The sequence below is a fragment of the Phoxinus phoxinus genome, assembly GCF_949152265.1.
Source record: "Phoxinus phoxinus genome assembly, chromosome: 19".
In the NCBI taxonomy this organism is placed as follows: Eukaryota; Metazoa; Chordata; class Actinopteri; order Cypriniformes; family Leuciscidae; genus Phoxinus; species Phoxinus phoxinus.
The window spans coordinates 20,913,283-20,940,622 of NC_136894.1; the positions used below are offsets into that span (position 1 = coordinate 20,913,283).

A 27,340-nucleotide genomic window follows, 5' to 3' on the forward strand; every position below is an offset into this window, starting at 1 on the left:
TCTGTATTTGTTTATAGGGCTAAATATTAAAGGTTTCCTTATTTGATTTCATTTACGTGATATTTAATGACAGATATTTTTAATGCCAAACATCTAGTAGCCTAAACTAGATTTCTAAACTACGTCTTAAATGTAATTTAATTTTTTTTAAAGAAAATTAATTATATAAAATGTTGGTGCTGTAACTGTTTATTTATATTATTCTTAATATTAACACACACAATATTTTATAAATAAAAAATAGTATACATAGAAATAGTCCTGTGGTGTTATAAGTGCACAAGTTAAGTCTCGAAATTTAATATGATTTCATAAAAAGTGCATACAGAATGATTTAAATGTTTAATTAATTGTTTTGGATATAGCATATCACGCTACAGGACAATATTGTCACACGTCAACTGCTCATGTACAGTTTAATTTTCTATTTAATATGGTTGAGTTGTGCTTTGACATTGTGATTTGGATTTGAAACTTGCCTGATTATTATGATAAAATAATGTGGGAAATTTCAGAGGTTATACATGCAATTTCTAAGAAGGTAAATCTTGAGGAAGACACATAACACATTTTAAAATCCCCAAGGTAAGAATTTATTGCATTTAGCCTGTCGTACATGTCTACAGGAACAGATTGATAGTTTGAGGTCTGTGTGCTAACATGCTGATTTTGTACTTGGGCAAAAGTGTGTATGTGGATCTATTTCACAGCTTTGCTGCTGAGGTTGAGTTTCCTGTGCACACCAGAATTGCTTGCTGTGTGTCTGTGGGGCGGGGCGGGAACGGGAGGCGGGACAGGATCGAGCGGAGGGAGAATGTGTCCGTCTTTGCGTGAGAGAGCACGGATCTCATCACTGAGAGCCTCAATGTCTTGAGCTTGAGCCTCTACCAGCCGCTGCAGCCTCTGCAGTTCCTGTTTCTCGACCAGACAGCCTTGGAACTGACCCACCTTAAACAAACACACATTTTGAATGTCTGTGTCCTGCATATCAATTCACAGCTGCAGGTGCTGCTTAACTTGTGAATAAACTGCAGTAAATTTGTAGAAATTTAAACGGAAATGTAGTAAACAAAATCATGTCAGATATCTGTTTTTTATTAATGTTAAGAAACTAAATAAATAAAGTGATGAAATGCGAATAATGAAAGAAAAGAATACCGTCTTCCTCTGTTGGGAGTTGAGTTGGTCGTCCAATGCTTTTTTCTGGCTAAGCAGGCTGTTCATGTTACGTAGTCTCTCTGTGTTCTGTTTCGTGACTTCGGTCAATGCCTCTCTTGCTTCAGTAACTTTTGTCTGGTACGCACACAAATGATAATGAACAATTGGTCTGGATTGCCACATTTAACCATATAATTGACTTATAACATGCACTATTATGTAAGTTTGGAGTCAGAACGTTTTTTTTTTAAAGAATACTTTCAGCAAGGATGCATTAAATTGATCAAAAGTGATTATAAATACATTTATAGAAGATTTATATTTCAAATAAATGATTAAATACTAAATCAATTCAGCTGAAAACTCAGATTTGCTATCACAAGAATAAATGACATTTTAAAATAAATTTATGAAATTAAAATGTATTCATATTTCACAATACTACTGCTTTTATTGAATTTTTGATCAGAGACTTCTTTCAAAAAGTATTTAAAAATACGTACAGACCCCAAACTCTTGACCGGTAGTGTAAAGCAACCCCCAAACAGTGTCACATGTTCTTTGTGTCAGTGTACCTCCCAGTGTTTGAGCTCCTGTGTGTTTTTGGCGTCCCGTTCCCTGACCTCTTGTCTCATCTCCTCTACCTTCCTGTTGCCTGAGAGAGTCTGCAGAACTTCAAGTTCAACCAGCATTCCAAACTTCATGAGCATCAGCTGCTCGCAACGTACTTCTGACTCTGCAAAGAAATGTATGTAATGTATTACTTTATACACTTAAACTCATACCTCGAGTTTAAAGAAATGTAACTTTGTCTTTTCCCTCAGTTTGTAAAAAAGACTGGAAATTGAGTTTATAATAGATTGTAAAATTGCCTAGATAATGCCTATCAGGCAAGTAAGTGTGTGATTTGAAATAGTCATCATGTATGCACATCTCTGACCCTTTGTTCTGGCCTCCATGTCTTTAAGGTCATGTCTGAGCTGTACGTGTTGTTGTTTGGCTTGTTTATAAAGTTCTCGCTGTTCAGTCTTCTCCTCCTGTAACTCTTTAATGCGCTTCTGCAAACGCTGTAGATCAGCTGTGTTCAGGATCAGTGCTGAGTCAAGCTTACCCGGCAAGAGACCATTATTCACATATTCAATCTGCTCAGACAAGGAGAAAGAGAGACTTGGTATTGGTTGTGAGTTACACTTTAGCAGAGGCTGAGATGGTAAATATATGTACAATATAACATAAGATAATCAGCAATTATGTGTGATTATGTTCACACCTGATGAAGTCTGAGCGGCACCACCACATCCACTTCATTCAGCCTTTGCTGCTTTTCTCGATTAATGAGCTCCAGATCGCCCTCTGCTGCCTTGCGATTGATTTGCACAATCTTCTCCTACACAAACAAACACACTGTCTCTTTAGCGTGTTCTTTTAAAAAAACAAGAAACAGAAAGAAAGGTGGGAGTGGAAAGAAATATCTCTCACTTTCTTAGCCAGTGTGTCACACTCCTTCTTTAAACTGTCAACCATTTTTATCTCCTCTTGCAGCTGCTCCTCCACATCCAGACGATGTTCACGCAACCTTAGTGTGTTATCAAAGAGCTCGGGATCACAGTCTGAAAAACAGAGAGACAGGACCTATATATATATACGGTATATATACTGTCACTTTTGATCAGTTGAATGTGTCCTTGCTGAATAAAAGTATTAATTTAAAAGTGAATAAAAACTGACCCTAATCTTACTGATCCCAAACTAAGCAATATCACACTCTTAGCCGTGCAATATCACTCTATATCAGCACGGCTGGCTGTGATTGGGCAGTAGGCAATCACAGCCGTGCTAATATATACAGCCATATCGCACAGCTAGTTCAACGGTACAAGTGAGTAAATAAATAAGAAACAACAATGGAGTGTTTTTAAAAACGGAGTGTCTTTTGTGCGGAACTACTTCCTTCCGCCACAGATTCAAATCTCAAACTGACAGTTTAACAATTGAGCTCAAGTCTCCGTAACTAATTCTTTAGAACTAGCAATGAAGGAACGCTAAGTACTAGTGGAGTAGGTAGCCTATTATAAGAGAGAGATCGACTAAGCGAGTGCATTACCTGCTCGTATATTATTCATACTCTTTTATTCATAATCACAAAATCTGCTGAGGAAAGCGATATCTTTGTCTTTGTCCTTTTAACAGTAAAAGGAATAGAAATTCTGTCATCATTCATTTGTTTCAAACCTGTATAAATTATTTTTCTCTGCTGAACACAAAAGACGATATTTTGAAGAATGTCGGTAACCAAACAGTGCAGTGCTATTGACTTCCATAGTATTTTTTTTTTCCTACTATGGAAGTCAATGGGATACATCAACTTTCTGGTTACCAACATTCTTCAAAATATCTTCCTTTGTCTTCAGCAGAAGAAAGAAATTCATACAGGTTTGAAAGAACTTGAGGGTGAGTAAATGATAACAGAATTAAAAAATGTAAGTGAACTATTGGGATTTCCCATGGTTAATGCAATGTAAGTTGCGTCTTCAGATCATTTACGGTTTTTGAGCCACGGAACGGATCATTTTTCGGATCAGCTAAAAAAAATGTAATATAATTTAAGTTATATAATTATTATATATATATATGGGGGGGTTCTTTCTCAACTGTTCAAGGGCAAGGAAACACGAAAGAGGAATCAATTCGATGTCCGAGCGCTATCTGAACGCCTCTCTCTCTCTTTCAATATAAAATCTTTGCTACTGACTCGCTCATAAAGTAGATTAATAAGAGCAAAGATTGCTCGTTTGATATATCCAAAATTAATTATACCTCCTGTTTAAACATTATCTACATAAGAGACGGTGGCAAATTGCAGAAGGACTGACCAAGATAAAGCGGTTCTCGGTGGGTACATGAGCACTGAACGGCCGCTGACGGTCTGGAACTCACATCTTGGAAAACGTCTAAACAAATTTGATCTTACTTGGTGGGCACACACTGTCGTCCAGGGGAGCTCCAGTCTCAGAGTCATCATAATCCTCATCATTATCCCTGTCTGACTCTTCATCAGAGTCTTCATCGCTGTCATCTTCATCATCTGTCACATCACCACCTGATGGAAGGAGTAATAAACAAAACAAATATTACATTTAAATCACGTGTTCTATATTTCAACATGACTCTGATGATGGCAATCTCTGACAATTCTATGTATATTCTAACTGTTCCTGTCATTGCATTACAGTTTACCCAAAAAATTAAATTATATATTGCAAACTTAAAAATAAAGACCATTGAGCTCATTTTACCAGTTCTCATTACTGCATTGTGAAATACAAAGATTACCTGTACTCATTACCGAGAGACATTAAAAATATATGAATATATATTTAAAGTACTTGGTCATCATGATAGCATGAACTGCCTTTAATTTATTTAATTAAAAAAATAACTGCAAAACAGTAATGAGAATCATCATTAAAATATGTATATTTTAGATACTACGATAAAATATTTTTAAAATATATTTCCTTTTCAGGGTGAAATGTGACATTTTGAGATTCACCAGGTGAAATACACAGAACACACTCTTACAGCTCACCTTCACCTCCACGTGTTTCTTTCTTCTTCGTACGCTTGATCTTTTTCTTAAACACTCTGGTTAGGAACTCCTCAAACTTGTTGTTCTCCCCCAATGAGGCCTGAAAGGTGGCGGTGAGAGTTTTCTCCTTCCCTTGGAGTCTCAGGATGTCTCTCTTCTTCTGCTCCATCTGCTTCTTACATTCGTGCATCTTGGCCTGACACACAAAACAATGAATATGGAAACTGTTCTGTACTGGACACACACACACACACATCATTTCTATGTCCCATGCACAAATAAAAAAACACCCACCCTGATCTCTTGCTCTTCCTGTATATAGGTGCTCAGTCGCTCCTGTAGTATGTCCTCTCTCTTCTCGAACTCCTTCAAAAGCAGCAGCTCCTCAAACAGGGTCACATGTCTCAGATCAGCCAGTTTCATGTACACATCCAACTCTTGCTTCTCGTGACGCAACACACGTAACTCAGCGTCGAAACGCCACACTGCCTCCTCCATCTGCAGAAAGAGAGAAAGACATTTGAAGGATTGGGATAAATACAATTCGCCTCGATTTTCCTAATGCACACCAAACTCGCCTGTTTAAGAAGTTTGTCCTGCTGGTACAGGTTTTTGGTCTCCTCGACTTCTCTCTTCTCTTTCTCTAGCTCTGTGAGCTCCTCTTCCTGCTTCTGAGAGACTGTTTCCGCACCTTCGTCCTCCATGTGCGGGTTCTGAGCCTCAGTGTGTGTGTCTTGAATCTCTTGTTCAAGCAGCTCTAGAATGTTCTCCCCATTATGTTGTTCATCCAAGCCAGTGGAAGCCATCTTGGCCCTAAGAGTGGCGTAACGCTCCAAGGTTGTCCGGGTGTATCTGTGTTTCCTCTCGGGCATCTCTTCTGGCATTAAGACAGGCACAGCTGGCAGTGGAAGACGCTTCTCAGGTGGCAGGTGCTGCTGGATCGCCTGTAGCTGCTCCAACTTGGCATGGAGCTGAGACACGATCTCCACCTTACTGTCTCGAAGAGCCATCACATGGGAGTTCATCTCAGACTTCTTCTCAAAGATCTGTAGCATACATGAAAATACGTAGACCACCACATGCATATATCGGTTAAAACAAACCATTTAGTAGATCATAAGAGCTTATTGTCATACTAAGATTTATTTTAGTTAAAAAGACACCAAATCACCAAATCAATCAACTAAAATCTAAAACTCACACTACATTTTTTTTTTTTTATAAAAATAATATTTCCATTGACAATAATATGCAAAATGGAGAAAATGTTTCAAAGGTTTTGGACTAGTAAGTACGGAAATATTTCGAGATTAAAGTCGAAACATTTTGAGAATAAAGTCGAAACATTTTTAGAATAAAGTCGAAACATTTTTAGAATAAAGTCGAAACATTTTGAGAATAAAGTCGAAACATTTTGAGATTAAAGTCGAAACATTTTGAGATTAAAGTCGAAACATTTTGAGATTAAAGTCGAAACATTTTGAGATTAAAGTCGAAACATTTTGAGATTAAAGTCGAAACATTTTGAGATTAAAGTCGAAACATTTTGAGATTAAAGTCGAAACATTTTGAGAATACAGTCTTCCGTAGAAATTACGCGTGTGCTTGCCGTTGTTTCACATTGTCACAGGCATTCATAACGGTGCGCGTCCACTGGCGCAGAGCGAGTATTTCCAATTTATTACGCGTAATGCGCTCATAACTTACACTGCAAGTAAAGCTTCTTCTTTTATTTTGCCATAAGCACATTTCAGTTTCAGTTTTCAATTTCAAACTAAACTAAAATCTAAAACTCACACAAATTATTTTTTTTATAAAAATAATATTATGTGTGTGTAAAGTGTGTGTAAAGAATTGGGCTTATGAAGTCGAACTGCCTCGGACATGGATCTACACAAAATAATAGCTTTTTACTTTTATCTGGGCTTTCAACAAAAGGAAATTCTACAGGTGCCAATATACCAATATGGTATTAGGATATCATTATAGGACGTTATAAAATATACTGTGCCGGAATAGACTTTAGCCTATAGGCGAAAACACTTTTCAGACGTGCATGGAAATATCCAAATGAATGAATGAATGAATGAATGAATTAATTTATTTATTTATTTATTAATTTATTTATATAGCGTTTGCATATGTCTTAGGCCTACACTCATATCAGGGAATCTCTCCTCAACCACCACCAGTGGTTATTATATCTGAGGAAATCACGGGATCCGGCCAAATGATTGGATACAGAATAATGCACTTAAAATGTATCCAGAACGTATTTACGGTGAAGAGGGAGACAGTACGGTTACTGTTAAGTGTTCTCCACTATAGACGAGCTTGTCTATAGGCAACACCATGGTAATGCATGTTGGTAGATTAGCACCTGTGTAGAATTTCCTTTTGTTGAAAGACCAGATAAAAGTAAAAAGCTACTATTTTGTGTAGATCTATGTCCGAGGCAGTTCGACTTCACAGACACAGACACACACACACACACACACACACACACACACACACACACAAACAATGAATTGGAAACGCGCTCTGCGCCAATGGACGCGCACCGTTATGAATGCACACACAATTTCTATGGAAGACTGTATTCTCGCTTCGACTTTAATCTCGAAATGTTTCGACTTTAATCTCAAAATATTTCGACTTTATTCTAGAAATATTTAGACTTTACTCTCAAAATATTTCGCTTTAATCTCGAAATACTAGATTTTATTTTTTACGTTGCGGTTCAGGGCTTCCGTAAGTAAGAATTCAGCAAGGACATATTAAATTGTTAAGGACAAAATATTAAAGAGATTAAGATTAATATTAAAGACTAAGATTTGTATTTTAAATAAATGCTGTTCTTATATTTCAGGTTATTAATTAGGGTTTGCTATTACAGGTTTTTGCAGGTTTGCTATTACGTGAATAAATTTAATTTAAATATATAGAAATTTAAAACAGTTATTGTAAATTGTGATAATATTACACAATATTACTGCTGTGCTGAACTGTTTTTTAATCAAATAAATAAATCCTGGGTAAACATTAAAGACTTCTTTCAAAGAAGTGTATGCATACGCGTAGGACCATTATACGTAAATCTAAGTTTTGTCCCCCCAACTATTTCCCAATGTAAGATTTTGTTTTGTATTGCCTGCCATCTCTGCCGATTTCGGAGTCTCCAAATGAGACAACTAACGATAACTTGAATTTTCTGTGACCATCCTTGAACTTGTAAAAAAAAAAAAAAAACTCTGGTCTGAGGACTGAGTGGACGGCAGTGTTGCCAGATTGGCTGTTTTGATTTTTGATTGTGCGGGTCAATATTAGTTTGGGGGAGGTGGACAAAATTTGGGCTAATGTGGACAAAAATACAGGAGGCCGCTTTACAAACGTGTGTGTGGAGGATATTGTAAATTTTCCCCGAACCCCCCTAGAATTTACTGTCCCCCCCAGGTTCAAAATTGCTCCTACGCCCCTGAGTGTATGTATAATCAGATTCACTGTCTATATTCCGTTTACAATATAATTTTTACGTTGTGAAAATTTTACATTTCTATTAAGGTGTGATTTTTGCTGATACGTTTTTGCCATTCACCTTCTTCTCCAGTTCCACTAACTGCACTCTCTTTTTGTCCACGTTCATCCTCAAGTGTTCAGGAACAGTAAAGTCTTTCGCTGACTTCAGCTTAAAGTCGCCCATTTTCTCTTTAGCCAATCGAATCGCTTCCACATCCTTAGGGTCCTCGTAGTCCTCACTGGGCTTTGAGGCATAGCTGAGGAAGCATTAAAAATGTTACACACATAAACACAGAGACCAAGAGATTCACACACTGGCATTCACTCACAGTTCTTCCCACTCTTTTTTCCTCTTCTCTATCATGGCTCGGGATTTCTCTGCCTTCTCCGCAGCTTTGCGGAGTTTCTCTGCCTCTCTGCTGCCCAGTTTACGAGACCCTGACTGCATCCTTCCTGACTGCATCATCGAATCTGTTACCAGCTCATCCTGCACTGCTTAGAAAGAGAGAAGTAGAATGATGACTGCACACGTACACTCCTATAAGTCTAAATGTCAAGTTAACACACTCATGCTGTCTCACGTGAAATGTTGCTGGCTTCTTTGCCGGGCTGTGCTTTGTTCAGCCAATGCTCTTGTTCCACGTTTGCGCTCTGAGAGGCCACTGTGCCGTGCGGGCGCAGATGCATTTGTACGGCAGGCAGAGCCAACAGTCTGTAGTTGGAGATCTTATGTCCACTCTTAAACGCATACACCGTGACCGTGTCCTGCACCACCGACTCCCAGAACCTACAGAGACAACAGCAACATGAAAGAATAAACAAAAGCCGTGGTACTCAATTGTTTCTTCCTACAAATCAATGAGAATAAATGACATTTACAAATTAAGACGTTTGCTTAAGCGTCCAGCTTCTTAGATTTATATTTTTGTGTGTTCATTTTAATAGCCCTATATTGTATTTTAACGGCGGTCTCATTTGTGTCTATTTTTATTTTTTTCTTTAAAAGCTTTATTGGAAACATCTAAGACTTAAGGGAGAGCTCATTAAACAAAAATTAAAGTTCCGTCATCATACTCACCCTCATATTGTTGACTTTCTTTCTTCAGTAGAACACAAAATAAGATTTTTCCTGAAAATAAGATCTGTTTCAACTGTTTTTGTCTATTCAGTGAAAGTCATAAGAGTACAATGTTGTTTTGGACCCCACTGACTGTCATTGTATGGCCAGAAACATTAAAAATATCTTATTTTGTGTTGCACATAAGTTAGTCATACAGATTTGGAACAACATGAGGGTGAGTAAATGATAACAGAATTTATTTGGTAACATATTTGGAGATTTAGAGTTAAAAAATCATGTAACAGTAAAGTAATAGAGAAAAAGTGGTTATGCGTGGATGTATAGTACATGGTCTGTAGTTTTTTGAGGCCAATCCGGTGTTTCTCCTCCTCCCAGGACAGTTCTTTCCTGACCTCCATCACTCTCTCTTCAGTCTGTCTTTCAGTCTCCTCGTGGAAGCGCGTGTCCAGTTCAAACTCCTACAACCACCCATAAAATATGATGTTAGATTATTGTGTCAATGTAATCATTACACTGCAATAGGTGAGTGAGCGAGGAGGAGTGTGAGAGCTGTGCACCGAGCGATGGAGGCGAATGTGTTCAGGAAGGCTCTGGTTCTGCTCCAGTAAAGCTTGAAATCGACTCTGCAGTTCAGCCAGCTTCTTACGCCGCTCCTGTTTCCTCTCTTCAGCTTCCTTATGCATGCGGTCCAGCTCCAGCTTCTGTTTAGCTGTTTCTATGCTGCACACACACACTTATGCTAACTAAACAAGCACCATGCATGATAATAAAAATGGAAATTCTGTCATTGTGACTCATTATTTACAAGTGTTTTTAAAGCCAGAAGATGTGATGGATAAAGAAAATTAGTTTTTTTCTTGTTTTTGTGATTAAAACAAAATGTTTTCTCAAGATTTCTCCTTTCCTAAAGATTTCTAAAATCCAAATAAATTTAGCGTCAAATAAATATAATACTGTAAATATAGAATAATAAATAAATAAACAGGAAAGCTTTACCTTTTATTTGGATTTATAAAATCAAGAACAGTAAACAGTCTTATTGCAGCATTTTTTTATGCATGATCACAAGAAAACAAGACAATTCATTTTGTTTAATAAATGAATACTTTCATTTAGCAAGGATGCATTCAATTGATCAAAAGTGACAGTAAAGACAAAAAACACGTTTACCACAAAAATATTACCCAGCACAACTGTTTTCAACATTGATAATAATAATACATGTTTCTTGAGCACCAAATGAGCATATCAGAATAATTTCTGAAGGATCGTGACATTGAAGACTGAAGAATTGGCTGCTGAAAATTAAGCTTTTCTTCACAGGAATAACTTACATTTAAAAATATATTAAAATAAAAAACAGCTATTTTAAATCGTGATAACATTTTACAATATTACTGTTTTACTGTATTTTTGATCAAATAAATGCAGCCTTGGTGAACATAAGAGAGTTGAATGGTAATTTATTTAGTTTTGTGTGAAACATTTTAAAGATTATTTACAATTGACTCTGTGGCACACTGGGTGCTATGGCACACAGAAAAGCACGGAGATAAGCACTGCTCGTGTCTTTGTACGTAGCAAAAACACAAGCCTTGATCCTATTGCTTGCTATATAATATATACATTATACACAATATACACATTGTCACCTGTAAGCAGATGGATCCTCTATGTCCTGTGCTGCTTTCTCCAACTCCAGCCCAACCTGTTTTCATGACAGAATAAGGTGGTAAAGTTAAAACACATAAGTACACACTAACCACAAACAAACATAAATATACACTAACCCGTGGAGAGGGCACTTTGGCATGTTTGAGCTGCATGGCTTTCTGGAGCTCCACCTCTGGCAAACAGCTGAAAGAAAAGATGTTGCCATCCTCTCCTGCGGTCAGGACAAACATGTCATCAAAGCTGAAGCGGAGGTGGCACACATGGCCGTACTGGTTGTCATGGACGCTGAGGGCCCAGTAAGCCTGCATGGAGCTGAGCTGATGGTCAGAGGCCTGTACAGGGTACGCCCGAATACTGCCATCCTCCATGCCACATAACAATAACTGCCTGCTGGAACTAAGACAGGAAGAGTGAGAAGTAAGGTGTGGGAAACATCATCCTTCTGATTAATTGCTGAATTTAAAAAAATAAATAGAATCCAATAAGGAAACTAATAATGATTTCTCAGTTCCTAGGCTATTAGAGAAACACATGGATTGCACACATAGACACACCAAGTGTAGAGAGAAAAACCTTACTTGAATGTGATGGTGAGAATGGGGTTATGGTCTGTGTCATGCACAGGTAAGAAGAAGAAGGGCTCGTCTTTTCTCTCTAATGGATCTTCACTCTGCTCTTCAGAGAATTTACAGTGGTACAGATACCCTGAGTCATAGCCACCCTGATAGAGAGAGTGAGAGAAAGAGAGAGATGACACACAGCATATTTATTAGTAACATTGATGTTACTAGTCTGGGATATGAAAGTAAAAAATAAAATAAAAAATTATCTTATGCTCAACAACCCTGCATTTATTTGAGCAAAATACAGTAAAATAAAATAAAAAGTAATATTGTCACGATCACCAGTTGGAGTGCCAGTGATAACCACCAGAGGGCACTCAACCCCTAACAATTGCCACTCAGTCATGGACTTTATTCCCCATAATCCTTTGCCTGGACTCATCATAAATGATTGCATTGAGCTGTTACTCATTACCTTGTCATTCTCAGCCTATTTAAACCATGTTCACGCTGTCTTTAGCCTTATTTGAATGGTTACAGGGGTTAATTGGTGATTTTATTGCTATCCAAATCCAGAATGTCAGTGTTTTTCTCCCACCACCTGCGTAAAAATCCCCACCTGAATTACCTACTGTTTTTTTGACAAACACCAAGGTTGTGTGGTAATTGAATTGCCGTCCAAATCCACATCTCTGAGTTTACAAGAAGAGATCACTTCAAAATTCACTGTTTAAATCCTTTTTGTTCACTGCCGAGCCCCGAAGAAACATTTGAAAAGAGCTGTTATTATGGCAGCAAAATATGATACAATTTAAAAATATAAATTTATGCACAACATTAAAAATACAAACCAAGCAGCTTTATTTTTACCTCACGTAAATAAGAGGCTGCATTAACTTGTTTCTGCTAATTTCCATATTTTTTAAATTACATCCTTTTGAGATAAAATGCAAGACAGAAAACCATTTCAAATATAGCATATGTCTAGCTTCCTATTTTTTAAATGAGTTTTAAATAAATAATAAATAGAATATTATTTTCCTATTATTAAATGAAATATGGACATTAACACCAGACAATCATGTGACTGACCATGTGAGCAGCGCGTTCGTGAGATTACAAAACTCGCTCCTCCACCGTCAATAAATCACCATGTGCACCAAATGCAAATTTATTTTTTGCAGACGTCCACATAAGAAACAATTACCGTCCGAATAGGGTTAATTCACTTTCAAATTCTGCACTTCTGAGCCTTTTCCCTGGTTCATGTCTCTTGGTTTGGGGATTTCTTGCCTGTTTTTGGATTACCCTTTTGCCTGTGCTTCCTGCCTTGTTTGCTTGTTTGGATTGCCTGCCTGGTTATTGACCTGTTGCCTGTATTTTAGATTACAGTCTGGATTGTCCCTCTAATAAAAGCTGCGTTTGGATCTCCAACCTTTCAAGTCTCGGAGCAGTCTGTACAAATATTGTGAAATATCATAACAATTTATGTTTTGAATTATGTTTTCAAAAAACTGTTTTGAATTTATTTTAAAAAGCAATATATTCCTGTGATAGCACACCTGAATTTTCATGTTCAGTGTCACATGATCATTCAGAAATCATATTTGCTGATTTATAATTACAAATCATAATATGCAGATTTGCTCAAAACAACATTTATTATTGTGCTCCTTAATAATTTTGTGGAAACAATTATATATTTTACAGGATTCTTTGATGAATAGAAAGTTTAAAATAACTGTTCAGCATTAATTTGAAATATAAATATTTTGTAACATTAAAGGGGTCATGACATGAGAAACCAAATTTGCCTTGATCTTTTGGTATATAAGAGGTCTTTGTACCATTAAAACGTCCTGCAAGTTTCATAGCTTAAGACGTCCTCCCCATTATAAACGAATCATTTATTTAATCAAGCTCTAAATACAGCTCGTTCTGGATCCATGGTAAGAAGTGACGTCATGGTACGAAGTGACATACCAGCGTTTGCATATAGACCGCCTCCAGCACAAGACAACTACGCTTAAAGCGCAAGGCAACTACGCTCATTTCGTATCATTGTCGCGCCCGCGCACTGCGCGCCTCACAAGTGTTCAGTCGACGGACAGCGAGTGGGTCTGTGTACAGGGAAATTACGATGCCACGCAGATGTGCTGTTCCTGGCTGTGGACAAACAACATCTTTGAATACGCTGCGAAAGATCCAGTCGTCAGGGAAAAATGGATGCACTTTATTTTTTGCGGACGTCTCAGTCACGGCAGTGTTAGTTTAAGCGTTTGTTCTATACATTTGAAGGATGACTGTTTTGAGAACAAATCCCAAAATGATGATGGCTTTGCCAGAAAACTGTTGCTCAAAGATAAGTCCGTGCCGACTATTCTGGGCTCAACAACGACGACGCAAACTGTAAGTAATGTATTTAAAACTTTAAACTACTTTTTAAATACGCTGAATCCGCAAATGTTCTGGCTGGGGGCGTTAATAATTGATGCATAGGCACTGACGTTAGCCAATCATAACAGTGGGCGTTAACACTGAACTCTTATAGGGGAAACACCCCCAAAACAGACTGTTTGAATCAGAGGATGAGAAACAGGGTGGGAAAAGGTCATAAATCACTACATTTTAAAAGTTTTTTGTAAAAAAAACTATAGTAATACTATAATTGCACCTAAGGGAACATAATAATAAAAATAAAAAAACATGTCATGACCCCTTTAAAGATGTATTTACCAGTACTATCACTTTTTGATCAATTTAATGCATCCTTACTGAATAACACTATTATTTTCTGTAAAAAAAAAAAAATCTTACTAACCTCAAACTTTTGAACAGTAGTGTATGTCTGTGAGTGTATGTATTTACCATAGAAAGCCAGAATGACCCTGGTGTTGAGTAAAAGCCACAGTGTAAAGGACTGGGTTGAGATGGAATGTAAAGAGGAGGCAGTTCCACTTCTTCCTCATCTTCTTCTTCCTCTTTCTCCTGTAGTTCCTCCTCTGTGGCATCTGGCTTCTGCTCCAACAGTTTCTTCAAGCGTTCCTCCTTCTCTTTCTTTTTCTTCTCGTTTCTGGCCTGCCTGAGTGCTACCTCTGCATCTCTCTGCGAACACACATGCAAAATGATAGCAGCAGAACATTAAACATCATAGACATTATTACAGACCATTGCTATAATTTGAATAATTTTGTTTGTATCATCACTGTGCATATAAATAATTATTAATTTTAATCATATAAATCCAAATCAATAGAATTCAAATTAAATGTAGAAAAATAGTTTATAAAATAATTAATAAATTTAAGTAAATAAAATATGAATGAAAGCAGAATACAACAAAATAAAACAACAATACAAACTTAAAGAGAAATAGAGAGAGAATGGCAAAGAGAGAGTCGGTGGATAACCATAATTTGGGACTTGATGCTTCTGAAGCAGAAATGTATTGTGGGAAGTCCTGAAAGCTGGAAGGTGTTTCCACCGGTCTGTGCTCCAGGATCAGGACATTGAACTTCCACCACGTGACCATTTTGACAGAAGATCAGCAGAGTGTTTTTTTCCTTTAAACACATATACAAAGCTTCAGTGCGATACAATAAATCATATGATACATTCACAACAAGAGCCTCAGTGAGTTGCACCGTTAACTATCATCATCACTCACATGTGCCTGAGGTGACCACTCCAGGCCTTGCACAGGCCCTGGGACAGTAACAAACCCAATTGGTTCATATCTTTCTCCCACCGCAAAGAAGAAAACAGTGCTGTCTGCGCTCTAAAGACAAAAAGAGAGCAAAAGAATATAATATTAACACAGCAGAATATTCCGACACAAATCATGCTCACACACTCAACCCTTACCCCAGTAGCCATGATCTTTCTACTTCTCTCATAAGCGATAGCAGTGACAGGTGCATTGTGGGGCTTGAGAGCTTGTCTAAGGCGAAGTTCGGCATCTCCAGAGCGTGTGCGCCCTGCAACCCTGTGCAGACTCTGAGGGTTATATAGCTCTAAGAGACGTACCACACCATCATCAAAACCGACAACCAGCAGACCCCCACCACTGTTCAGCTGTGGAGACAGACACACTCTCCATCAATATCCAATATGCAAACATCCTGGTACTAGACTATTAGAGACTTTTAAATATATCTGTATTGTTTGATATTGGATATTTATTTGTGAAAGCCTATTTTTACAAATAAGATACATTTGCTGTCATCAAAGAACATTTTCTGTTACTTTTGCTGTCACTCATAATTTATAACATTGATAAATGTAATCTTTATCTAATCTCAAAATAAATATCCATCTTTCATACTACTTTATAAACCATAAACCCATAAACCCTTTTTATGTTACAAGCAAAAACAAGGTCCGTGATGTCGCCCGGCATGGCGCAGCCGGGGCCTCACCCTGGAGCCAGGCCCGGGGGTTGGGGCTCGCATTCGAGCGCCTCCCCCATGGGGCCCGGCCGGGCTCAGCCCGAAGGAGCGACGTGGGGCCGCCCTCCCATGGGCTCACCACCTGCAGGAGGGACCGTAAGGGGCCGGTGCATAGTGAATCGGGCGGCAGTCGAAGGTGGGGGCCCCGACAACCCGATCCCTGGACACGAAAACTAGCTTTAGGGACATGGAACGTCACCTCGCTGGCGTGGAAAGAGCCTGAGATTGTGCGTGAGGTTGAGAGGTACCGACTAGAGATAGTTGGTATCACCTCCACGCACGGCTTGGGCTCTGGAACCACACTCCTTGAGAGAGGATGGACTACCACTCTGGAGTTGCCCATAGGGAAAGGCGGGCTGGTGTTTGGTTTGCTTATAGCCCCCCAGCTCAGCCGCCGTGTGTTGGAGTTCACCCCGGTGAACGAGAGGGTCGCTTCCCTGCTCGGGTCAGGCATAGGTCTCTCACTCCTTCGAGTCAGGGATAGGTCTCTCACTGTCGCGTGTGCCTACAGGCCGAATGGCAGTGCAGAGTACCCGGCCCTCTTCGAGTCTCTGGGAGGGGTAGTGGAAATTGTTCCAACTGGGGACTCCGTTGTTCTACTGGGGGACTTCAACGCCCACGTGGCTGTGACACCCAGAGGGGCGTGATTGGGAGGAACGGCCCCCCTGATCTGAACCCGAGTGGTGAAAAAAATCGGGCCTGGGAGGAGTTCGGTCAGGCCATGGAGAAGGACTACCGTTTGGCCTCGAAGAGATTCTGGCAAACTGTCCGGCCCCTCAGGAGTGGGAAGCAGTGCCCTATCAACACTGTTCACAGTGGAGGTGGGCAGCTGTTGACCTCAACTGGGGATATCGTCGGACGGTGGAAGGAATACTTCGAGGATCTCCTCAATCCCACCGACACCATTGAATAAGCAGAGGCAGAGGACTCGGAGGTGGACTCGTCCATCACCCTAGCGGAAGTCACAGAGGTAGTCAAGAAGCTCCTCGGTGGCAAGGCAGCGTGGGGTGGATGAGATCCGCCCTGAGTTCCTCAAGTCTCCCAATGTTGTGGGGCTGTCTTGGCTGACACCCCTCTGCAATATCGCGTGGCGGTCGGGGACAGTACCTTTGGGCTGGTAGACCGGGGTGGTGATCTCTCTTTTTAAGTTCCCGGTGCATGTTGGACTCCGGCAGAGCTGCCCTTTGTCACCGGTTCTGTTCATAATTTTTAAGGACAGAATTTCTAGGTGTAGCCAGGGGCCGGAGGTGGTCAGGTTTGGGGACCACACGATTTCGACTCTGCTTTTTGCGGATGATGTTGTTGTGCTGGCCCCATCAGACCAGGACCTTCAGCATGCACTGGGACGGTTTGCCGCCGAGTGTGGAGCGGCTGGGATGAGAATCAGCACCTCCAAATCCGAGGCCATGGTTCTCAGTCGGAAAAGGGTGGCTTGCCCACTTCAGGTTGGTGGAGAGTTCCTGCCTCAACTGGAGGAGTTCAAGTATCTTGGGGTCTTGTTCACGAGTGAGGGAAGGATGGAACGGGAGATTGACAGACGGATCGGTGCAGCTTCTGCAGTAATACAGTCAATGTACCGGTCTGTCGTGGTGAAGAAGGAGCTGAGCTGCAAGATGAAGCTCTCGATTTAACGGTCAATCTACGTTCCTACTCTCACCTATGGTCATGAGCTTTGGGTCATGACCTAAAGGACAAGCTCCCGGATACAGGCGGTCAAAATGAGCTTTCTCCGCAGGGTGGCTGGGCGATCCCTTAGAGATAGGGTGAGGAGCTCGGTCACTCGGGAGGAGCTCAGAGTAGAGCCGCTGCTCCTCCACATCGAGAGGGGTCAGCTGAGGTGGCTCAGACATCTGTTCCGGATGCCTCCTGGACGCCTTCCCGGGGAGGTGTTCCGGGCGCGTCCCACCGGGAGGAGACCCCGGGGAAGGCCTAGGACACGCTGGAGGGATTATGTCTCCCGGCTGGCCTGGGAACGCCTCGGTGTCCCCCCAGAAGAGCTGGAGGAAGTGTCTAGGGAGAGGGAAGTCTGGGCATCTCTGCTTAGACTGCTGCCCCCACGACCCGGCCCAGGATAAGCGGAAGAAGATGATGATGATGATGATTTCATTTTAGTTTAGGTCTTGGTAATTTTGTTATGTGCATTTGTCATTATTATTATTATTATTTGAAATAGTTCTATATATCTTTAATTTATTCTTATTTTAGTATTTGTTTAGTAATTTTAGCGCTCCAACCTAAACCTATTTATATTAGTTAGTCCTATTTCAAGTTTTAGGTTTAAGTTTTTCATATAATATTTATGTGTTTTTTTTTATTTCAGCTTTATTTCAAGTATTAATAAAATATAAACAATATTTCAATGTTTTTCAATAGTTTTAGTGTACAATAACAACACTGTAGAATTACAAGTATAACATTTTTTGTGTATTTTTTTATTATTTAGACAAAATTGTAAAGAGTTTCAATGTCAATATTGAGTTTCAATGTCGCCTCTGGCTTGCTTAGTAGGGAGCTCCCGAGCTCTCTGGCTTTCTTAGTAGGAATGAGTGACCCTCATTCAACAATGAGAACTGAACTGAGCTGGATAACAACATGACTGTTTTCTGCAAAACTGTTTTATAGATTAAATTAACTAATTTAACAATTGTTTTTCTTTACAATGGAGCTGAATCAACACTGAACTGACTTTAGCTGAACAATGACACTATTTTCTTTTAGAGCTGCTGTACAGCCGAAATGAACTCTTTGTATCATTGAATCATTTTCCTGTTATCACTGTAAAGCTGCTTTGAAACAATCTGTATTGTGCTATATAAATAAAGGTATAAAAAAGGTATATAAAAAAAACACTATATAAATAAAGGTGACTTGACTTTACTTGACTCTTTATTGGTTATTGGCCATCACATTCAAATAATTATCAGCTTATATTATCTTCCAGAATTTCAATATTGGACATCCCTATGCACTCAATCCTATGATGCATAGAGAGTCTCCAAGCATGTTTCTAAGAGGTTCATTTACATTACCGTGTCTGAGGCCCAGGTGAGCGTTGTCCCTCCTCGTTTGAAGCGACTTATTGTGAGCTCTTTCTTTGAAAGAAAGTCAAACACCCTGACAGAGGCTGGGTAGGATAAAAAGGTTTTTGTTATTATTTACAGAAGCACATATTATAGGTATGTGGGTATATATTTGGTCAATGTAACATTTTTTCATACAGTCCAAGGCTGTAGTAGCCATGAGGTGGCTACTTTCAGAAACATCCATGCCCTGAATGGCACCAGCATGAAATGAAAAGAGACACTTTGGATCTTGGGTCTGCAAAACAAAAGGCCAGGAAAAATCCTTATAGGATCCACCATGAAAAAAAGAAAGATGATTCTTTTAACCTGTTTAACTTGACTCACAATGTTGGAGAATGAGAGATCCAGTTTCCAAATACTGCCTTTAGAATCCTGTTAAAAATCAAACCCGCACACACACACACACACACAGACACAAATATTCAGACTAGAATGGTTTTAAAAAAAAGGTAATTGTAAAAAAAAAATACACACATACATTATACATACATAAAGCAATTCCACATCTAAAAGAAAAAGATTTCATACCTGAGCAAACCAATTGGAGGTTTCTGGGATGGAGCTCTTGACCATAGAGTACAAGCTGACATTACGGCCTACTGTTATCTCATTCATGGGCTCAGTCTCAAACAGGCCACTGTCATCAACTGCATCTGCTGTGTCTATGGTCTCCAAATTCCAGCTCTGAGGAAAAAGATGGAGAAATTGCTTTAAAAGCTTTAAAAAAAAAAAAAAAAATCCTCTACGTGAAATTAATTTGTTTCAAATAAGTTTACACATTTTAGCAACAGCAAAAACCAGTAAAGTAGCATAATCTCACTAAGTAACCTGTACTTACTCTGACGACACCATCAGATCCTATAGTCATTAGTTCTCCCTCATCCAGATTAAACTGGTAAATGGTTCCGCTATGACACGTGCGTCTACCTTTACGGCATATTTCCACCTTTATCAGACCCCCCTCCCAAAGGAGCATATTTCCCCACTCTGATCCTGACACAACCTGGGAGAGAGAGAGAAAGAATCAATTTCTTCAAGAACATATTTCATTTAAAAATCTGTAGGTTTGTGTGTGTGAATATGCAAAATGTAAGAAGGTGGTGAAGAAAAACCTTTCCATCAGGAAGCTCCACATATCCTTCTATATCTGTTACAGTTGTTTTTCCAAAACTTCCAAGCAACCCTTGCAACTTTAAACCAGTGAAGGTATTGGCCATTTTCCAGAATCTAAAAAAAATGAAACCAAAAACTCTCTCAGCACATATATACTGTTCATGTTTTTGAAAAAGTCTCTTTTGCTCACCAATGCTGCATTTATTTGATCAGAACTACAGTAAAAACAGTAATATTGTGAAATACTATTATATTTTACAATAACTGATTTATTTTTATTTTTATCCTGTAAATACCAAATCATTACTCCAGTCTTCAGTGTCACATGACCCTTCAGAAATCATTCAATATGCTCAAAATCAATATGCTGATTTGCTGCTCAAGAAACATTTCTCACAGTTGAAGCCAGCTGCTTACTATTATTGTGGAAACCATGATTCATTTTAGAATTCTTTGTTGAAAGTTCAAAAGAACAGAGATTATTTTAAATAAAATTTCTGTAACAATGATCCTGAAAATGTACTGACCCCAAACCTTTACAACAGTAGTGTATAAATGTTCTTTCTTAACATACAAAAAGCATCTTTGAAATATATTTTAAAAAAATGTTTTTAAATACAAATAAGTGGATAAATTATAGTAATACAGACCTGATGTGACCAGAGCCAGAAGTAGTGAGCTGTCCGACACAGTCGGGTGAAAAGGTGGCCCTGTAGACGTCCTGTGCAAAAGCTTTATTGCACAGCGTCACTTGTTCTTGCCTCCAGTCCCAGAGTGTAAGCATGTAGTCTGGAGCACCACCCACACTGGCCAGTAAAGAGCCATCACGATTAAAATCCACATAGCTATATGTGCTGCCTGTGCCTCCTTCACATTAAACACAACAAACTCAAATTATGTATGTATGATTATGTCTCAAATCACATCTTGTTCAAATTTCAGTTATACTTTTGTAAGACATTTGATCTGCCACTGATGTCCTACCTCTGAGGATTCTGTAAGGCCGCAGGGATGGGTACTCATATATGATGATATTAGGCTGATGGCCTTTCTCTGCCACCGCGAAATATTGCTTATTTGGATGAATCTTTAAAGAGACAAAAGGAGATATTAGGTCTTCAGGTCCACAAAAATCTGTAGGCTATATAACCACATAATTGTGCATAATAATCTATGTGAATACTATAGAGTGTAAAATGAAGGATGAATAAATGTGAATGTGTCTGAGCCTGTTAAAAGTAAAAGCTATGACTTTTTTCATGTTGCTCATACACTCTTATGTCAAGGTCATTCTTTGTTGTTGTTGGCATTTAATGGTTCAAGCGCGTAGTTGGTGGCGCTATGACATGGAAAAAACATAAAAATGTAATAACTACGCAACCCTAAGTCTGATTGACTTATTATAAATTGTCATGTTGTGTCTTTGTCCAAGGTGCCAAGACTGCCTTTGAGGACATTCGCGTATCTCGAAAAACGCGGTCGGCGGCGGCCAATGACTTTTGAGCAGCTATCAGACAATGTTAACGGAGGCCGATCGGAATGAAACTCGCTGGGCCCGTTTGGCTCACGGCCCTAGAGGCCTGTAAGAAACTCGAAAGAAATCGGCCACTGGGAGGGGCACCTTTACGCTTTTCACGTGCGTAAAGGATTGTATACCACGCGATTTTTCGCACACACCCACACGACATTCATACTGCATGGTAGAACTCCTCATTCTGAGCAACTTTGCCTCTAGGAGCGCCGCTGTCAATAGAATCGTTCGTTAAATATTGAAGATTATTTCAAAAAACAATGTTCGTTAACTAGTCCTAGATTTTTGGCTCGACCTCGATAAAACCACTGCGGCACAATTTTCGGGACTCTCGTCTAGGTCAATAATAATAAAAAAAATGTTTACTTTGGCCTTTGGATAGCTATAGCTAAGTCCTTTAGAAAACAGGTGAGCACATGTGGCACATGATTTTAAAGGAGCATGCTAACTTTTATGGAGATCAGCCCATAGGTGGGGCCATAACTGTTTAAAAAACATATTTAGTATGGTAAATTCCCTGTATTGGCTGTAAATGGTATTTTTCATCTATGATTGAGATGGTTACAGGCTTGCTAAATGAAACAATACCTTTTTACGCATACGATTAAAGGCCTTTTGAACCCCGGCAATTGAACCCCTATAATTGCTGCTCGCAGCTATATTTTTACTTGCCCATGCATTTCTATTCACATACAGTCACCAAAATAACAGTATTAATGTACCATGATGGCACCAATGCCGCCCCCACTGCTAGAGCGGATATAACGCTGCTCTTTGGTGTGCACATCCAATAGGATGAGCAGATTTCCGGCAATGAAGGCCAACGTATGCTCATCCAATAGCTGTAGGTTTCCTCTCCGCCCACAGTCATAGCCAAACGAATGTCTGGGCTCAGTTTAAGGAGCAAATGAAATGAACAGATAGTCTTCCCAAGACATCATAGCACTTACATATTGTTGTCCTACTGTTAGTTTAACTGTTTCTATTGTCCTCATTTGTAAGTCGCTTTGGATAAAAGCGTCTGCTAAATGAATAAATGTAAATGTAAACAACAAACTTATTATATATAATAATCAAGATTTTTTATGTTTTAAAGAAGTCTCTTACACTCACCAAGGCTGCATTTATGTGATCCTATTCCTGTGATGGCAAAGTTGAAATTTCAGCAGCCATTACTTACATAGTCTTTAGTGTCACACGATCCTTCAGAAATGATCAATTAGCCTATTATTCATGCTCAATTATTATTAATGGTTCTTATAATTATTAACATTAAAAAGTTTTTACTCCAATTTGTTTTTTTTAGAAACTGAATGAATAGAATGTTCAATGAATAGAAAGTTCAATGAATAGCATTTATTTTAAATAAAAATCTTGTGTAACACATTATAAATAGCCTATCTACAGTCACATTTAATCAATTGAATTTGTCCTTGCTGAATAAAAGTATACTTTTTTTGTATCTCACTCCAAACTTTTGAATGGTAGTGTACTACGGTTTCCACCTAAAAATTAAGCAGTATCAATGTTTTCAGCATTGATGATAAGAAATGTTTTTTGAGCAGCAAATCAGCATTTTAGAATGATTTCTGAAGGACCGTTTGATACTGAAGACGGGAGTAATGATGCTGAAAATTCAGATTTGCCAGGACAGGAAAAAAATTACATTTTAAAAACACATTAAAGTATATATTTTTTAAATAATATTTCACAATATTGCTGTTTGTATTGTATTTTGAACAACTAATGCAGCCTCTGTGAGCAGAAACGTTTTTCAAAAACATTAAAAAAAAATCTTAATTATTTCAAACTTTTGACTGGCAACATAAATGGTAATATAGTATATATTTTATTTTGTGATAATGGCTGTGGATACGAGAGGTGCAGTAGGTTCAGTGGGATGTTGGAGTCTGTGGTGATGAAGGGTCTGGAGCACAGTTCCTCATAGCTGTAATACATATCATGTGGGATCAACTTCTTGTGCTCTTCCTCGTTGTTTCCATCACACTCTTCAACCACCAAAACATCTGCCTGCTCTGAAATTAAAATGTCATTAAAACTGTAAATGATGTATTGTGTTTTTGTCACACTAATGAGAAAATATGCATGATGAATGGTCTAATATGTCTGCATGAAATTCTGCTAAACAATTTTAATATTTATTTACATGACAATCATTGTTTGTTACTGTTAGGCAAACAGATGTCAAGTTTGTTTACTGCTGATAACCTAACGTTAGTTGTTGTTGTTTCATCGAAATTGCATAAGAATTAGGTTTAAACGACAAACGAACAATACGCGTTTCTCAAAAACATGGTTTTGTGTCAAAACGAAGCATTAAAAGTGTTATTTCACCTTGTAAAGTAACTTCATCGCGTAGCGTCTCGGAAGCGTCCATCTTCGTCTGACGGCGTTGCTTAGTAACCGTACACTCCGAGCAATGTTCACTGGGAATTGTAGTCCATTGTAACTGCAACGAGACCAAGTAGGTTTCCGTTGTGACAACTTGTGAACGTCACCGTATTAATAGCATATATTTTATAATAATGGTGGAAGTGTTAACCGTTATTCTCTCTCTTTATCTCTTCTACAAACCAGTGTGTTTATGATTATAATAATAATAATAATAATAATAATACAAATATGATTACAAAATGCCCCCCAAAAAATTATATCAAGCAGCATAACGGACCGTTTTTTTACAGCTAAAATAACTGATATGAGAACTGAAACCTTGACACAATCAAGTTACACTGGCCGCGCCTCCGTCCTCTTACGTAGAAAATTCGGCAGAGATGCCACTAGATGGCAGTACAGTACAGTGGTCAGTGGTCAGCTCTACTAGACTAGGAGATGGTGCTACAAATAATAGAAGGATCATGTCTTTTGATACAAGATTGATATTGAAATGAACGCATAAACTGTCTGAAATACAATGACATTTTATTTTACAGAAAGCCAAAAAAAGCTGGCATACAACAAGGACACTCTTTTCAAATGTGAGCAAACTCACCTGCTCACACAAAAACTGTTCATCACTCAGCAGTGACTTACAAGGCTGAACTGACTCACATAAACATACTGTCCCCATTTCTAACAGCCGTGAACAATCCACCCACGCACATCTCTCACTACTAGGACAACACCTGAACCGGCCTTCTCATATGCACACACATGTGCTTCTTTCTTTCTTTCTTTTTTATCCCTCTTGTTGCTAAAGTAGAATGGCAGGAAGTCAGCATCACATGACAAGCCCCTTTATGTGAGAGCATGTATATGTTTTTATTATGTACAGTTGTATTCAGAACTAATGGCATGCACCCCTCATAAATATGATCAAAAATGGCTGTAAAAAATAAATCTGCATTGTTTATCCTTTTGATCTTTCATTTAAAAAAATCGCAAAAATCTAAACTTTCATTGAAGTAAAATAATTGAAAGTGGGGGGTAAATCACTTTGTGAAATAAATGCTTTTCTCCAAAACACGCTGGCCATAATTATTGGCACCCTTTTATTAAATACTTTTTGCAACCTCCTTTTGCCAAGATAACAGCTCTGAGTTTTCTTCTGCCTGGTGAGTTTGGAGAACAACTGACAAGAGATCAGAGACCATTCCTCCATACCGAATCTCCCCAGATCCTTCAGATTCACAAGTTCATGTTGGTGCTTCTTCTTTTCAGTTCACCCCACTCATTTTCTATTGGGTTCATCTTAGGGGACTGGGAGAAGCATGGCAGAAGCTTTATTCTGTGCTCAGTTACCCATTTTTGTGTTGATTTTGATGTTTGTTTTTGACCATTGTCTTGATGGACGATCCAACCACGGCCCATAAGATTTCTAGCACAGGCATTCAATTTTTGATTTTTTTTATCTGTTGGTATTTGCTAGAATCCATGTATCTAAACAAGATGTCCAGGACCTCCAGCAAAAAAAATAGGCCCACAACATAAATATTTAACCGTAGGCATGGCGTACTTTTTATCCCTGTTCTGCATCTACACAACTGGTGGGATTGCTGCCAAAAAGCTTTTTTTTTTTTTTTTTTTTTCATCTGACCGTAATCTTGTCCCTTTTGAAGTTCCAGTCATGTCTGACAACTGAATTTGCTGGAGTTTATTTTTGGAGGAGCGAGGAGTATTTTTCTTGAAATCCTCCCAAACAACATGTGGTGACGTAGGTGTTGTTTTTTGACATTTTTTTTTTAGGCTTTCTGACCCCCAAGACTCAAGTGATCTCTGCAATTCTTCATGTGATCCTGAGTCTTTAGCTACTCAAACTCTCCTCCTTACCGTGCATTAAGACAATCCACACATCCTCTTCTTCCTGGCAGATTCGTAACATATTTAGTTGATTGGAACTTTTAAATTATTGCCCTGATGGTCAAAAGGATTTTCAATTCTTTAGCTATTTTCTTAAAGCAACTTTCTATTTTGTGATGCACATCAGAACTATATTCTTTGGTTTTATTGATTGGGATGGATGATTAAGGGAATTTGGAATAATAAAAGATCAAAAGGATAAACAACGCATTTTTTTTTACAGCCATTTTTGATCATATATACCAGGGGTGCCATTAATTCTTTCTGACCACAACTGTATATGAAGGCTATTATGTAGGCCTATATGTTTAAGTAATACTTAAAGACAAGAAACAGCACATCTTTGAAAGACTTGAAACACACATAAACAAAAGAAAGAATTTAAAAATGGCCAGTACATTCTACAGAGGGGTAGTTTCATCTTAAAGTCACCATGAAATCAAGTTCCGCTCTACATTTTTTCTTGTTTGAGAAGCTGTTTCACTACATCAGTATAGGGAAGAAAAGAATATCACAACTTCTTTCATGGTGGTATTAAAGGGATAGTTCACACAAAATGAAAATAATTTCATCACTTGCTCACCCTCATGTAGGCTACGTACAACTTTTGAATACAACTCATGCAACGTTCTGAAACCATATAGTTTTGTGTAAGGAACATTCTGAACATATCACTTGATGACCAAGTAGGCTATAAAATTCAGTATTTAAAATTAGCCTATCATTTTTGTCAAGTCAACTGACCTTTATTTATACTAATATAATGTATATTAATATATAATGATATATGAACAAAAAAAGTTACATAGCCTATACCTTTAATAACAGATTCTAAAAACAGTATTTTCATATATATAATTATGACTATAAGTATAAAGTCTATAAGACCTTATGCGCCAGAGAAACAAGGGCGCAGCCATCTTTAGAATATTGTCTTTGAACTTCCGTTTTTGCGGTCACTCTATATTTTTATATTCCATTGCTGTCCAGGAGTGATTAGCTTTTTAAAGTGGATTTACTTAATGTAAAGTTAACGAAAGTTATCATGAGGTGTGTCATGTTTAAGCAGATGTAAGTAGACCGGTAAGGTTTTAAAACGAGCCGTTCATGATCACTGTGGAAATACAGACCGGAAGACAAAATACAACGAGCGCAGCGCTGAAAAGGGGCGGGACTAATAGCCTAAGGTTTTAGAGACTAAACAATATTTATAAAGAAAAAATATATATATATTACAAATATTGTTTTAACTCAATGAAGAACA

The 27,340-nt window shown here is 38.4% G+C and overlaps 1 protein-coding gene across 4 annotated transcripts; it reads right to left on the minus strand.

Moving 5' to 3' along the window:
* Nucleotides 1–447: 447 nt before the first annotated feature.
* cfap44 (cilia and flagella associated protein 44) lies at nucleotides 448–27,011 on the minus strand. Of its 4 annotated transcripts, none has more exons than XM_079589985.1 (34): nucleotides 26,965–27,011; nucleotides 24,112–24,226; nucleotides 23,633–23,787; nucleotides 22,479–22,641; nucleotides 21,210–21,312; nucleotides 20,876–21,092; nucleotides 20,225–20,339; nucleotides 19,951–20,115; nucleotides 19,641–19,796; nucleotides 19,437–19,484; nucleotides 19,248–19,347; nucleotides 19,059–19,153; nucleotides 15,446–15,655; nucleotides 15,249–15,359; nucleotides 14,992–15,144; nucleotides 14,450–14,686; nucleotides 11,597–11,739; nucleotides 11,135–11,414; nucleotides 10,997–11,052; nucleotides 9,902–10,064; nucleotides 9,672–9,802; nucleotides 8,845–9,050; nucleotides 8,593–8,755; nucleotides 8,343–8,520; nucleotides 5,326–5,793; nucleotides 5,042–5,245; nucleotides 4,748–4,943; nucleotides 4,130–4,258; nucleotides 2,638–2,768; nucleotides 2,429–2,545; nucleotides 2,099–2,300; nucleotides 1,734–1,894; nucleotides 1,159–1,293; nucleotides 448–948 (listed from the first exon to the last, which is right to left on the minus strand). In XM_079589985.1, exons 1-34 carry the CDS (start codon nucleotides 26,994–26,996, stop codon nucleotides 700–702), a joined length of 5,487 nt encoding a protein of 1,828 aa, XP_079446111.1. In that variant the 5' UTR covers nucleotides 26,997–27,011; the 3' UTR covers nucleotides 448–699. The 4 variants fall into 4 exon arrangements, with proteins under 4 accessions (XP_079446111.1, XP_079446110.1, XP_079446112.1 ...); XM_079589984.1 differs by lacking the exon at nucleotides 26,965–27,011 and adding an exon at nucleotides 24,770–24,880 and having other exon boundaries at nucleotides 23,633–23,792; XM_079589986.1 differs by lacking the exon at nucleotides 26,965–27,011 and adding an exon at nucleotides 24,770–24,807.
* Nucleotides 27,012–27,340: the final 329 nt, after the last annotated feature.